Source organism: Charadrius vociferus, unplaced genomic scaffold (assembly GCF_000708025.1).
Source record: "Charadrius vociferus isolate BGI_N301 unplaced genomic scaffold, ASM70802v2 scaffold355, whole genome shotgun sequence".
Classification (NCBI taxonomy): domain Eukaryota; kingdom Metazoa; phylum Chordata; class Aves; order Charadriiformes; family Charadriidae; genus Charadrius; species Charadrius vociferus.
Window position 1 is genome coordinate 1,281,621 of NW_009648451.1, and position 14,659 is coordinate 1,296,279.

At 39.4% G+C, this 14,659-nt stretch overlaps 1 protein-coding gene across 1 annotated transcript in view; it reads left to right on the plus strand.

The window, feature by feature from the left end:
• Window positions 1–7,140: 7,140 nt before the first annotated feature.
• NRDE2 (NRDE-2, necessary for RNA interference, domain containing) overlaps window positions 7,141–14,659 on the plus strand; it is a 64,291-nt gene continuing 56,772 nt past the window's right edge. Inside the window, exons 1-2 of the mRNA XM_009885606.1 lie at window positions 7,141–7,222; window positions 7,746–8,096. Of these exons, the coding sequence (XP_009883908.1) occupies window positions 7,141–7,222; window positions 7,746–8,096 (433 nt within the window). The remainder of the gene's footprint in view (window positions 7,223–7,745; window positions 8,097–14,659) is intronic.

The following is a 14,659-nucleotide window of genomic DNA, read 5'->3' on the forward strand; positions in this document are numbered from 1 at the left end:
GTTTTGTTTTTGGTTTTTTTTCCGAGACAGCGTCCCCGCGGGCGGTGCGGTGGTCTGAGCTCCCCCGGGGAGCCCGGAGCGGCACCTGGGAGAGAAGGATGGCACCGGGGGGGGGGGGAGAGGGAGGGCGTTAATAAAGCACATTCTTCGGGGAAATCAGAACGACGAGGGGGTACGACAGAGGCTGTAAATCTGATATGTTGAAGCGAGCACAGCTGCCTTGGGGTTTTTTTTGGTTTTTTTTTTTTAAATCGTAGGGCTTTTGTCAAGCACCAAAATCTAGATGACGGTAAAATTCAATCCAGAATGAGATGGTCTACAACTGACGCGTCACGTCAGCCCTTTCTTAGCTGAACGGCTGTACTCAAAAGTGAGAGGCAGCAAAAGCATGTCCTGATGTCAAACGTTTCCTTCATTTCTCCTCTCTCTGCTCTGGGTTTGAGGATTTTGTCCACCAGTTGATAACAACCCAGGGAAATACTGTAGCATTCACACTGTACCTCCTTTAATAGGTATGGAAGCACAAACAAACATGGACCCACACTGGAATAATGGATTTTGGTTCCGTTTATGACAAGTACCCTTCGATTTTGAGCTTCCTTGTAGTTCAGGGTATTTTTAGTTAAGGTTTTAGTTTGGGCCTCTCTCTGGATTGGGAGGCTAGCAGTATTTCCAGTGTGGTCATAATTCTGATGATCTGTTTGCAGTATAACACTAAATCTCTTAAAAAATATTCTGTTTTTCTGTTTTTGAAAAATCGTGCATGCTTTCAGTGTTTGAAATAAAGACAAAATCAGTTGGGTTCTGTTTGCTTAACAATTTCAATAGCTCTACCAGTGAAGTTACAATTTATTTGCTTGCCTTTCTGGAACACAGGTTGGCAAACACAACAGTTACCTGTTTACAGTCTTTAAGGATTTCTCATAGCAAACAAAATAGCATATTTAATGTGCCATAGTTTGGTGCCCAAATCATTCTAACATTTGTGTAGGAACTAGTATATGAAATGGTGTCAGAAAACCAATTCGCAGCTGGCTGGTCTGCAAATGATAGGTTTATAGACAGCTTCCATTTTAGATGCAGAATGTCCAGCCTCCTATTTTTAATATACTTTTTTTTTTAATACTAAGCAGTGATGGTGGATTTTTTTTTTTTTTTTTTTTTTTGCTATGGAAGAATACATAAATTGATCTTTTGTTTTCAAACCAGACCAACAATTTTAAGCTCTTATTTTCCCAGCTTAATTTCTTTCTGGAAAACATGGCACAATGTCTGATTGATGTGGGCTACAAGAGCTTTGGCTTCGATAAGTGAATCCTGGAACTCCCGGAGTTTCACATGGATATGTGAAGAACAATGTTCATGTACAAATCATTCACCTCATTGTGCTGGTCTCACACAGGTGAACATCTCATTATTGAAACGCTGAATTGTATATACATATTGGGCTAAGAAATTTGTACAATTATCTCACAAAGATAAATAGCTAATGCAGTCTCATGGTCTTTGGCCAAAATGTTTCTAAAGTAGAAGTCTGAATGCATTATCAGGAGAATAATCTTACCAATGTTTAAATGTGACGGATGAGAATGTGGGTGCCTTATTTCAGTCTCTTTAAAGTTCATTTTAAGTGCATGTAATATGTTCTTCCATTGATCCAAACCTTCACTTGTTAAAAAGTGAAGGGACTAGATTTATCTGTTGAGGAGAGACTATGAGACAAGTAATTAAAATTTATGTAGATTCTCGTACAAACTATCAGCATTACAGCGTTTGGACATACGTGAAGAAACTTGGAAATGTGAAGTAAAAAGCCACTCAGTCATTCAGTGAATGTTACCAAAGATTAACAGGGCCTTTGAGTGGAAGGATTGCTGTGCATTTATTCCCATTTCTTTTTTTTTTTTTTAACTTCTTGTTTCTACTTTTGCTATCTCTTGATGGTTCAGGCCAATAATTCATTTATATTAAAAATGGTATTTAAAAATAAAGTTACTTTTAAAGTAGTCTGGAATATAGTTATCTTGCTTTATTTCAGAAAAAATTCAGGATGATCAATTAAGGTGCCACAGTTAGGTTCTGCAGTAGTTTCTGTTAAATTGCATCATTCTGTATTTGAAAATATTTCACAGCTAATGCTCCAAAATAACATTCTGACTAAGGGGAATTTTTTTTCTTAATTTGACATATGGCAGTGATAAATGTAAACAAAAGAGAATACTAATGTTTTGCAGCTTATTTAATACAGAAACCCCCTCATCTAAACTGGCATCTGCCTGCTCCTTGTAAATTTGCTTTCACTCAGCTAGATTTTGATCAGTATTCTTTGTTCTCTTAAAATTTACATTCAGTTGTGGGCAGGCAAAAAATGCCACTGTCATTTCAATGACATACAATGTCAAATGATTTGCCAGGGTCTTCTACAGTCTCATTCAAAATCTCCTGCATCTCAATGGGAGCTGGACTGGGCCATGGAATTACTCAGTATTTGTGCCTAAAATCATAGAACTTGGTCATACCATTGCTACAGAGGTTTTTTATGAAGAGGGCTATGTGATAGCTATTAAGATGAATTTCTGGATGGATTTACTGTTCTAAATTATTTTACTCTCTATCACTAAGCACCCTTTTGTTGACTTGTGTTTAAGCTGTAATGTTAACAAAAGATTATTTTATAAATTTATGAGTTGCAGTGAAGCACTTGGAACCATTCTTACCTTGTATTACATTTCTAAATTGTGCCTTAATATGATAGTGAGGCTACAGTGTTGGTCTCTGTTTCTGCAGACACTTAGCATGTCCATTCTTTGGGAGCAGCCTAAGCTATAAGGAGAACTGTTAAGAACTTGGAAAAATAATAAACCTTACTACTTACATGCAAGGTGTGATCTTCAACCTTGGCTTTGTTAACATAAGCACTGAAGAACATGGCCTCGCACATAGCGTTTTCTCATATATATACGTAAGTTTAAAAAAAAATCAAAACATTTTACAGACATCTGCCCTGGGAGAATGGATGTGAGAACAGATGGACAGAAGTTTGTCATATCATTTAATGCACAGCTGGGAGGCTGGTATTATGGCGATAAGCATAGATAACCAGTATATAATAAGTTAGAAGTATAAGAAGCCAAAATCAAGTATATATGCGTGTGCAACATCTGTGCAACTGGAACAAATTCATAATTAGTTTTCATGGCTATAATATTGCCAGTTATATGTGTGAGCTACCCAAACTGGGTTTGAATTTGTTGTACCGCTTTTCAAGTCAATTAGAATTCTGTTGGTATGTCAGAAGATAGTTTTTTTACCCTCTCTATAAAATTCTGTTCATATAGGCAATGTTTTTTGGGGAGACCGTTTTCCACAAAATTAATGTTTCTAAATGCCATTGGCAGCTGTGAAAATCTAAGCCCATATCCTTATAAAAATACTCCATGCGCTTCACTAGGATTCCAAATAAGTGGGTGGAACTCCATTGAAATAAAAAGCTAGAACAGAATTGAATTTGACCACATTTATACAAGATGTGAAAATAAAAATTGCTTTAATCTTAACATTTAAATTTCCAGACCTGGTAGCTCTTTTAAATGGGAACATACATCTTCCTGTAGATTACTGTTTCTTTTTTGAGAGAGAGAGAAAAAAAAACCCAAACTCCCCAATCTTTTATATGCTCATGATTTCTTTATATTTGCTTCATTCCCACTGGTGTGTATCAAAATCACCTACAATTTCAGACTTTCCCTGAGCATTAGGTGTTAGAAGGCCATCTATGTAATTGAGTAACAGTAGTTGCTACCTACGTTGAGTGTCCGTTGTCTTGTAAAGTTTTAGATGATGATGTAAAACTGATTTAGCCGTTGGTTAGAACTAAATTATTTACATATTGCAATTAAATGAATGAATCCTTTTCTACGTAGCTATGTAAATTGGCATCCTTGGGGCCCAATAATTTGAAAAGTTTCGTGGTTTAAACTTCAGGCAGTTTGAGTTGGGAATCTTAAAGATCCTATCTTAAAAAGACTTGCACAGATGGGGATTACAGACTTGCTCCCATACATAAACTCAGCCATACATCTTGCAGATTAAACATTATAAAATAATTATTTTAAATCAAAGTGCTTTTGCCTACTTTTTTACAATTCAAATGTAAAATACATGAAAAAAAGAACAAAACTTTTACATACAGTCTTAAAAAAAACCCCTTTCTTCATAGTCCTATGAAGAGTTCTTTAGAAACATAGGAGTATGTGAAAACAGGATTTTCCTTCTCAGTTTTTGTAATTGCCAGCTTCATAGGAAGGTAAACACTGGATGATTCATGATCTAAACAGAAGTTACTCGTTCCTTTTTTCTATTGTTTATGTTTTGTTATCGTTAGTGTTTTTACGGATAAAGGCAAATTGTATCCGCTATTTTTCAAGAATTAAATGCAGAAGAGGACAGAATATTTATGTATGTGTTTGCTAAGTATTTCATATTTTTACATAACATTTCCAAGCATACCTAGGTCATGCTTCTTCACTGTTGGATATATGTATATAAACTATATTCCCTACAGATTTTGAACCGATATATAGCTTATAATGGTATAATAAACAATGGTAAACAAATATACTTCAGAATTTAAGTCCTGAAGAAAGACTGGAAATTGGTTCATGCAACTCCAGTACCATTGTTTCTCATTTCAGTTTGTCCTATTTAACACAGAAAAAAAAATCTTCAAAGATACTCAGGATTGCTTTTTTACATAACGGAAATTATTAAATGAGCCATTTGCATTGTTTTTTTACACCTCTCCTTTGGCCATGAGTAATTTATTTTCATCTGGATATGTCTGTGGGGCAAACTGGGACATTAATTTTGCAATAAAAGTCCCAGCTAAATTAACAAAAAAATATATATGAGAATATATATGACATAGGCAGGCAGGTATGTGAAATCTACAGATTCACAGATCCACAATCCTCTACAGGCAAAGTCTCAATTACTTAACCCCAAATTGTAATTTTGTAGTAGGTCTATGTTAAAAAAAAATTTCTTTGGGTCAGGTAGGGCTGTCGTAAGTCTTCATGCTACAGCTAGAGGTAAAAAATTCAACAACTCCACATACGCAGTTCAAGGGTGATCATAATTTTAAATCAGAATCATAGTTTCTGGTACAGATTTTCAGCAACTGTAAACATGCCCTGAAGTCAATAAATCCATGTTAACTTGCATCAGTTAGGGATTTATTCTTCCCTTCCTTTCTCTCACACACCCGAAACAAGGAGTTTCTGTCTGTTTGTCAGATTCCTTGGGATAAGAAGCTAGAAGACCAAAACCACCTGAGTTAATGGATCACAAATACTGCAGTCCAAGAGACATCCAGTATTCTAATCCCCCATACTATGGGGCTGGCCTGAGGTGAGAAGTATTATACATACATCCCAAATTACAGAGGCCGGAATGTAGAATCATTGCCAGGCAGTACTCCTCTTCATTTGTCGTAATTACATGAAGCAAGCTATGGAGTCGTGACACTTCTTTGGACAGCTATTTTATGTGTTTGTGCCTGCATCAATAATAAACCCACCTGATAACACAATAACTTCTCCAACTGCCTGATCACCATTTTTGGGGGGGAAAAAAACCCTAAGGTTTTCAACAACCTTGAAGAAAAGATGCATTTCTAGTATCAGTTCTGAGAAACTGTAAAAATAAATTCCAATCTCCTATTGCCGGAGAGCCAACAGACTGCCTCTCCCCTGGGAACCTGGCATGGCTCTACCTAGGAAATCCTCTACTGAGGGCTCATCTTTTTTTAAAGTCTTTTAGTGAAACAACAGGAACATCTGATGCCTCCAGAATATAGGTTCTGATATCCCCCTTAAGGTTTCTCTTTGATCAAGTTTTTTGCCTAGAACTTCAGGTTCTTACCTTTGGGATGCTAGCACACGTGAGGTCCAACCTCTTAAAATGTCTGACCCTCAGAGTATGCATGTGCCTGCATGCTAAAGCACCTCACATCATTGCTGAAATTCCAGAAATGGTACCAAGAAAAACCGTCTGTCTTTGTAAGCCTGGAAAATAGAGCTGTCCCATGGGGCCTGCTATTCTTCCCAACGTTTTTGTGAGGGTACAGTTCACATCAGCTACCTAATTAAATCTCTGTTCTGCCTGCCTTATTCTGAGGCTGTCAGCTTCTGTGAAATAAGAATATACCTAAAATCTGGTCTGTCCCAGGCATCTAGCACTTTGTGCACACCTTTCCTGGCAAGCAGCATTGACCTTCCCCACAGTATGGCTATTTGTTATTATTTTTGTGGTAGCAGAAGTATGCTAGATGCTAATGAAGTACTTATATTTAGTAAGTGCACTGTTATGTGCTGGCTGTGAAGCTGTCAGCAGCGTTGTTAAAGAGCACAAGCCTAACACAAAGGTGCACTGCACCAAGAATGGGATTTTTATGCTATATAGAAGGGAAGTACATTTAATGAGTTTATTTTGGTTAGCCTTCAGTTTAGTTTCGGGTCTGCCAATACTGACATCATTTTTCCAAGCAGGGAGCACCATCTAAGACTTCTCTGCATCACTATCCTTGGGGTGGGCCTGTGTGTGGGCTGATGCAGTGCTCAGCACTCCAGATCATTTCACTTTGGCATCCATTCTGCTTCTGCTGTCTCTATCTCCATATTCTATTTTAGGTGCTTACAGAGCACCAATCTCCTTAACTAAAATATAACTGAAACAAGATATTCAGCATCAAATAAGCAAAAAGCAAAAACCTCAAAATAGACTGTTTTGTTATTATTATTATGGGGTTAAATCACTTAAACATAGCTATCTTCCTACTCCTCCTCCCACTTCTTTCTTTAGTTTGTCTCATCTTGTTCCCTCCTCAGGGACGTACTGCTGGCCCACAAGCTTCTGCAAAAAAAATGAACTACGTTCCATGATGGGTCCATGGGTGCCAAGTAGTCATCTAACTTAATTCTTGCAAAAAATGTTGTCGTTAGAATTTCGGCTCTCCTGAGATCCTCGCATCAATCCCTCGGCCTCCAGTGGGGCCAGGGAGCATCCTTTAGAGAGTGAACCTTTTTAGATACCCGTGCCAGGCCCTCGTGCAGGTTGTTCCAGCTGGATTTTTGATAAGGGATGTCGCACCGCTGTCCCAGGGCAGCAACTGCAGCGGTGCCTTGGTGTGAAGACACAGCTACATCTGAACCTGCACTACAAAGTAAACTGCATTTATCCCTTGGTCTGCGGGTATGGGGAAGGGGGTTGATTTTTAACCAGGCACCCCGAAGGAAGGATGTAGAGGAGTAATTGTCGGTATTTTGGCGACTTACAGATCTCGGTCATTTGGTAGGACACCAGGCCTCCCTCATCACCTGCCCCTGGTTAGGGACCTCACGCTTCCCCTGGTGCTGGGCGCTGCTCCTCGCTCTCAGTGGTGCTGTGGCTGACATTCACAAGTAACTGAAAGCCATTGCAGGGCTCTCTCCTGTGGCTCTGGCAAACGCCATTTGCCGGCTCGGCACCGGCAGCTCCTCTGGAGTCACTTCAAACTCTGCCCGAGTCGAGACTGCGGCGGGGCTCTGGTGGCTCTCCAGGCTCCCGGTCTCCACGCAGGGACTACTGATGGCCATTAACCTCGCAACCAGCACTAGGGGCCCGGCGGGCACAGCAGAAAACATTTTGCTTCCCCACAGCCTCCCCAAGGAAACTGGGGTTTTTTTCCTCCCTTTCCCCGCCGGCAGCGGTGCCGCGGCGAGAGGCCTCTGTGCTGCGCTCGGCCGGGGCGGCGGCCGTTAACTGCCCGGGGGAAGGCGGCCGCCGCGCCCTGCCGGGTCCCGGAGAGCCAGCCGGGGAGAGGCAGCGGCTGAAACGTCGGGAACGACGCTGGAGCAGCCGCGCCAGCTTCCCCCGGCGGGCAACCCGCTGCAGCGGGCCGCTCGCCGGCGCCTTCGCGGGCGGCAGGGCCTATATCCTCTTGCGGAAGGTTACCGCTGCCTGGCACGGAGCGGGGGAACCCGACGGAAGCGCTGCTGAGACGTCTGAGGCAGCACTTTGTGAACGAGCCCCTGATTGGCTGAAGGGACTCTGCAATGGTTAGCTAGTAAGAGTCAAGCCGGCTGATTGGTTGCGTTGTACCTGCAATGCGTCAAGTGGAGATGCTGGAGTGCGTGTACTGAAGGGCTTCTGTGGGGGGCCCTTCCTGGCAGTGTAGGCAGCCCTAGCGCCAGGTTTTCCACCTCATCGTGCTGCTGCAGCTTGCAGCAATAGCAATTTGCTTGGCTCGCAAGCCAGAACTGGCAGGAAGAAGCTTTTGCTCAGTCAGTTATCTCTTCAGAGCTGAGTTTCTGCAGCAAAAAGCAGCAGAAAGGCAAAGCCTCTTTTTTCATTCCTTCTCCGTGCACACAGGGTGCTGGCAGTACAGAACGTGGCAGTACAGATTTGTGTATTCTGCCCTTCCGCTATCGGTGTGAGAAGCATTCCTTGGGCTGCTGCTTGAAGTGACAGTTTGAGTGACAGTTGGAGGAGGATATGCACGGTAAAGTGATGAGTGATCTCTTAAATATCTTGCAGAAACGCTGCGAAATCTTCCGACACGAAAAGAGATGCTTCTGCAGAATGAGACCTGAACTGCGGAGCAGTGCAGAGGCACGTGAGGTTGGCCTGCTTCCATCTGAGACTTCTGGACATTGTTGGGTGTCTCAGGCCCCTTGGGCCCGGCCAAAACCCGCTGCAGCCCTGTTGCATAAGGAGTCACAGACATGCTGTAACCACTCGTGTGGGGCTTTTTATATGCCTCTTAATTGAAATAAGCGTAGATAAACCAGAAGCAAACAATTAACAAAGCCGCCTCTGCACCAGTAAGAGGCTTACAGGACCGCTTTAAAAACTATGGGAGTTTCAAACCAGCAAAAACTTCTGGCACATCTGCGAAGCTGGGTACAATAACCGTCTGAACGTAGAAGTAGGTTACAGGCATTCATAATACCGAAATTCTTCAGTATTTCTGTTACTGGAGTGTTTTCCTTGCTCTTTTTCAAAATGCAATTCTTGAAGGGTGAGTCAGCAAGAAGTCTGTGAATGTGTCAGGGAGCAGTATTTTAAATAAGGTTTCTCTGCTAAGCAATTATTAAAGAGCATGTTTACATATGAAAAAATTGCAAATTTGCATATGAACATAACGACTCAATTTCTTGACTCTAGTGAAAGTTTTCTTTCTAACTACAGTTTTCAGGATAATGTTCCTGATGTGCTGTTGGAAAGATTTTGAGTCAAATTCCATGGTAATTTGTTTCCTTTATTCCGTTTGCTCACTAGGAAGTAAAACACTTTTTATTGTAAAATTACCGTGATTTCCTTTTCACAGCCTTACTGAGTACAAACTGCTTTCCTGCTGGCATGAGCACTTCTTACTGTCTTTTTTCCAAAGAATTATTTCAAAATATTAAAAACAATCTAGCCACTTTTCCTTGCAGTCCTAGCCAAGTGGAACAAGTGCAATGAAACCTTTATGGGAAAATTATATGTCTGTGTAATTATAATTATAACGTTTATGAGTGAGGGTTTGCTAAAGTGAAACATAAAAGTGAGATTGCAAGCTCATTCCATTTCTTACTTGGTCATTTAAAGTATGATAGCATTTTCGAAAAATTCATGTTTGAAAATCTTAGGTCTAAACCAGCTTGAAGTCTTAACAAATGGGAAGAAAATGGGTATAAAGCACTGGTACAAGCATCACACAGTATTCTCCAGAACAACCTTAAACATTGTATATTAGTTGTAAAGCCAATTTGCTGTATTAATTTATTATAATGACAGTACAAATAATAGAACTGCATTAATTTCAGAGAACCTGAAAAAAGCTTTTACAAGTGACATCATCATTCAATGGGAAATAAATATACCAATTTCAGGGTTAACAAGTAAGTCATTGTTGCCCCAAATAGTCTCCTGTAAAGCAGACTGTTTAAAAGATAAACTCAAGAGCTTTAATGTGTTCAGGCCAGCAGTTACATTCTAAGAATTAGCTTACTTTGAGCACAAGTTGCTAGAATGAATCAATGGGAATAAATACCAATTACATGTTTATTAGAAAGAGTTATATTGATCAAGTTCAGGTAGTTCCAAATCAATCATCTCTGAGTGATAATGCTATATTTTATTTTTTCAGGCTGCTCTATGTAGGCCATGTCCAAAGCCATCAGTGAGTATGGGAAAGGTAATACGGAGTAGTAAGCAGAGTTCGTTATGGTTCTAAATATATCACATTCAAAACATTCTGACTAAAAACATGCACCATCCATTTAAAGCAACCATTTTAAAAGCGATGAATTTACAGCAATGTCATTACACTAACATCTGTTAAATATATGCAGGTCTGCCATCTTATGGAGCCTGAATGGTACTACCAAATAACAGAATAAGGAACTACATGTTCAGATTAGAATAGTTTGAATTTTTCCTTTTCGGGTAATGTGCTCTTTCTTCTAAAACTTGCACCAGTTTGACTCATTGTTTCTATTTGATATATATATTTATTGCATTTATATATGTATGCAAGCATACACATGTAAACACACCATCAAAGGCATTACAGTTGCAAGTTCAAGGATGGAAAAGCTGGGAAGCATTAAAGTTGAAGTTGTTTTTTTACATTCTATGGCATCCTTGAACAACACCGTCACATGCTATGTTTTTTCTTTGTGGTTGCTGCCTGATTCAGGGTTCAGGTTAGATGGTGCTATTTAGTGAACAGCTGTTCAGAATTTTGCTTTAGCCTCCTTGTTTGGAGTATGACTATGCTGTATTTGCTGCAAGCTAGTCAAGCCCTATTCTAAAACCAAAATCATTAATTTCTATATGTGCTGTTCTGTAGCTGTTATTATTAGAGGAGTATTCTGAACAATTTTCAATGAAGTTTGTACAGGCCAAAGCAGACAATCATCATGGAAATCTTCAGCCCAAGTGATTAAAGTTTGGCAAAGCTATTAAAGTTGCTAAAATGATGCTCTTTTGTTTGTTTGTTTTTATTTTTTATTTTAATAAAAGCTGATGTCAGATAAACTTGGTAAGTGACTTTTGGATCATCCAAGAACAAATGCACAAGAACACGAGGGTGTTATAATTAGTACATCAGGTATTATTATACATTATTTTCTCTTTAACTGGTGCAAATTTATTTTCTGTTGAAAAGGATTCCTCTAGAAGATCTTATTACTTTCGAAAATTTTGAGGTGAGTTAGGTTGTTAGGAAAGTGGTTGGTCTAAGTGGTTGTGATACTGTCAGATATTGTAGTGGAGCACTTAAGATAAGCAAATTGTCCAGCATTCAATGAAGTTTTGCAGAGTTTTACCAGTTGCTGGAAAATCCAGTAGTGCCTGGAATCTAAACACTTAGGAGGGTGTCTGATTTCACTGAGTTGTACCTGTACTAGAAAATACATTATATTTTCTCCATTTGGTGTCATTTGCAAATAGTCATATTTACCTTGATACTCTTGCTCGGAAAAGGCACTGAGCACAAACTGCTCTTTAGATTACTGTCAACTGAATTTGATGATGTGAAATGCTGCTTACCGCCACAATAAAAGTCTTAGCATAATTGGTTTTGTGTAAGAAAAAATAGAGTCTTCACCTTTTCAGTTATTTCCCACTTATAAGAAGGTTTTTTCCCCCCATTTTATGTTGCTTGATTGTAATACATTTTCATATGTGTTAGAGTCCAATAGTCTCTGACCACGTTCTTCTAGATACTGCACATGAGGGTTTAATGTTTAATATCAAGTTTAATTATTTGATATATTGGGTATTATATGGGATTTTGATTTAGAAGAGTGTTACAGCAATGATTTCATCACAACACAAAGATAAAATAGCAATTGCAATATACAGGTGAACCACAGTAAAACCAGAATTCTTGTTATGGGGCTCTGTAGGCTCACCATCACGATGCTGGGCATCCCCAGTCGCCAGGAAGGAGTACGTGGGTTGAAGGCCCGTTGCTCTCTCCAAAGTGCATGTTGTTGGTTGCTCAGTTTCTATACTCTGTTTTTGGCTGAGCCATGTATACACTTCTCCTGCCATGTTGGTCTGGCTAGCTCAGGAAGACATTATTCTCTACTAGTTATCTCAGGGAAGGCTGTTTATACAGTGTGATGACCCACTGGTACAGCCATCTCTAAAACAAAGGTTACCCTCCAGTCCCCTTTGGGTTGAGTTAAGTTCAGCTTTAGGATAATTGGGGGGTCATTCTTTACAGTCTTCCTTGGATAATAATTTTTTTTGCTCATCTCCTCTGAGCCTTGATCTGTCGTAGGGGGGTGTAGACTGGCCGCATTCCACCCCTTGGCTCAGCCCAGCATTCAATAATTATTGGTGCTGCACAGTGAGCTTAATACATTTGTCATATGAATTACCAGTCCTCTTGCCTGTGCGTGCTGAGGGTGAGAACATATGGGAAACCAATTCTTTACAGGTTTAGTATGTGATTTAACTTCAGTTAATATCATGTACTATTTGATTTTTCAGGGAACAGGTCAATATCAAGGTTACAACACATTACAATACAATGATTATAACAATAAAAGCATAGATGTAACACTAGTTTCAGTACATTGGTAGCTTTTGGTGACAAACCTTTAAAGATATACAAATAATGTTCAGTGAGGCTGGTTTCCACTTTCACTAATTGAATCAGTTCATTATTACCATATACCATTTTTACTTGTCTTTTGTCTAAACATTTTCCAATTTCAGACAGATGTAGGGTAACCTTGGCAGTTTGTTTGAGAAAGTTGTCTTGTGGATCAAAGGTCATTCCACATTACTGATATCTTAAATGGTGCGAAATAAGACATCTTTTGTTCAGTCAACAAGAAGTTAACCTGTAAATCTGATGGCTATTCGGTCAAAAATATGTGTCAAATTAAAGCAGCAAATGTTCCCAGGTCCAAAATTTACATCATCTTCAAAGTGGATAGTATTGAAGGTGGATACACACTCATATCCCAAACCATTGCCATATACCGGTATCTCATTACTGTAGACATGCTGCCAGATGCAGATACCAGAGAAATGTTTCATACTGCATAATTTTGGAGCTCTAGGCATGGTGGGGCAGGTTCATCCTCAGCTTGATAGCCAGTAGGTGTAGGGTTTACTAATTTCATAAATGCCTTGGGTGTTCCAATGCAAATAATCTCCTGCTACTATAGGTATCCACATCTTTTTATAAAAGACAGCAAATTGGTATATGAGTGTGATTTTTGTATGAGTGGCACTCATCTGTCCAATTCCTAGCAACTGGAATATTAGCTTCTCTGTAGCTACATTATCCTAAGGGCCCTCAATAGTATTAAGCCATCCTTTTTTGAATTTGTCTTTCACCAAGTCAGGGAACATTGGTTCTAAGGTTTGTATTTGACTACTTTCAATGGTTACCCAAATCTGATCAACCTGATAAATACTAGTTAGTTGAAAAAAAAAAAAAAAGCTGGCTTCCTGTGATATGGTTTTGGTTGTTAGTAAGGGGGACCACGGTGATATATTGGTTTGTTGCTAAAGGTGCCAAGTACCTTGCCAGTCTCATATGGAAGTTTGTAAAGCTGTTGGTAGCCAGCTTGCAGTCATTCTGGTTACACCAGCTTTCCTTTCTTCCAATACTGGTAGTTTGTTTGCTACGGTCTCAGTATCAAATTAATTCAATATTCCTGATCTTGTACCAATTCCACCCAGCAAAGTTTGCATGATACTTCTTTTAGTTCTTTGTCTGTTGGTGTATGATTTTGTAGCCACGAATCACAAGTCTTGTACTAGTACTTACATTGCTTAAGTTCAAATGTATGTTCGTTATCATTAATTTTGGAGCCACAATCATGGGCTCTTCATCCATCATGCAATTGCATTAAGTAAAGGAGTACCTTTGTTAAGAGGTTGCTTTGGTTGCTTTATAAGATGCACGATCAGGAACAAGTGGTATCTCAATTTTGTTAATTCACATTGACTCCCTATTGATTATTAGCAGTATTTATGGGAAAATTGCTGTGTGTTATTACGTTGTTCTCATTGTTTACAATGCAAGCGTAATTCTTATGAGCCATTAAGTTACAATTAGTTGCCTTATAGCTTTGTAGTACCCACTTCATTTGATTGTTAATATCATTTGCAATTTCCCATCCATCCAGTATTACATACCGTTAAAGTCAGGTTAATTTTAGATCTTAGGATTACTGTCACATTATCACCTACTATCAGTCCTTCACCCCACGCTAATGCAGACAGTATTCTTCCCATAACTGGTTTCAAAGTTGGGTTGCAACTGATGTTCAACACCTGAGCTGTTCCAAAGGTAATGTGAAAAGGCAGAACCTGTTAAGAGAAAGGTCTCAAGCATAGGTTCTCATTGTCAGCATTCCCACGGTGATGAGGTAACCCCATATTTTCCTCCAAAGAAGACATCTAGGTCTCGGACATAATCCAAGCCCCAGTTATTGTTCACTTACTCCCTGTAGTGTCTATAGAATCCCATACTCCCTTTCCTTTGTAAAACTTTGTTTTTAAAATGTGATCCATTATCAGATTGTATTTCTCTAGGCAAGGGAAAAGTAGCAAACCACTGGTTTAAACCAGCAATGATTGCTGAACCAGTCACAGCTTGGTT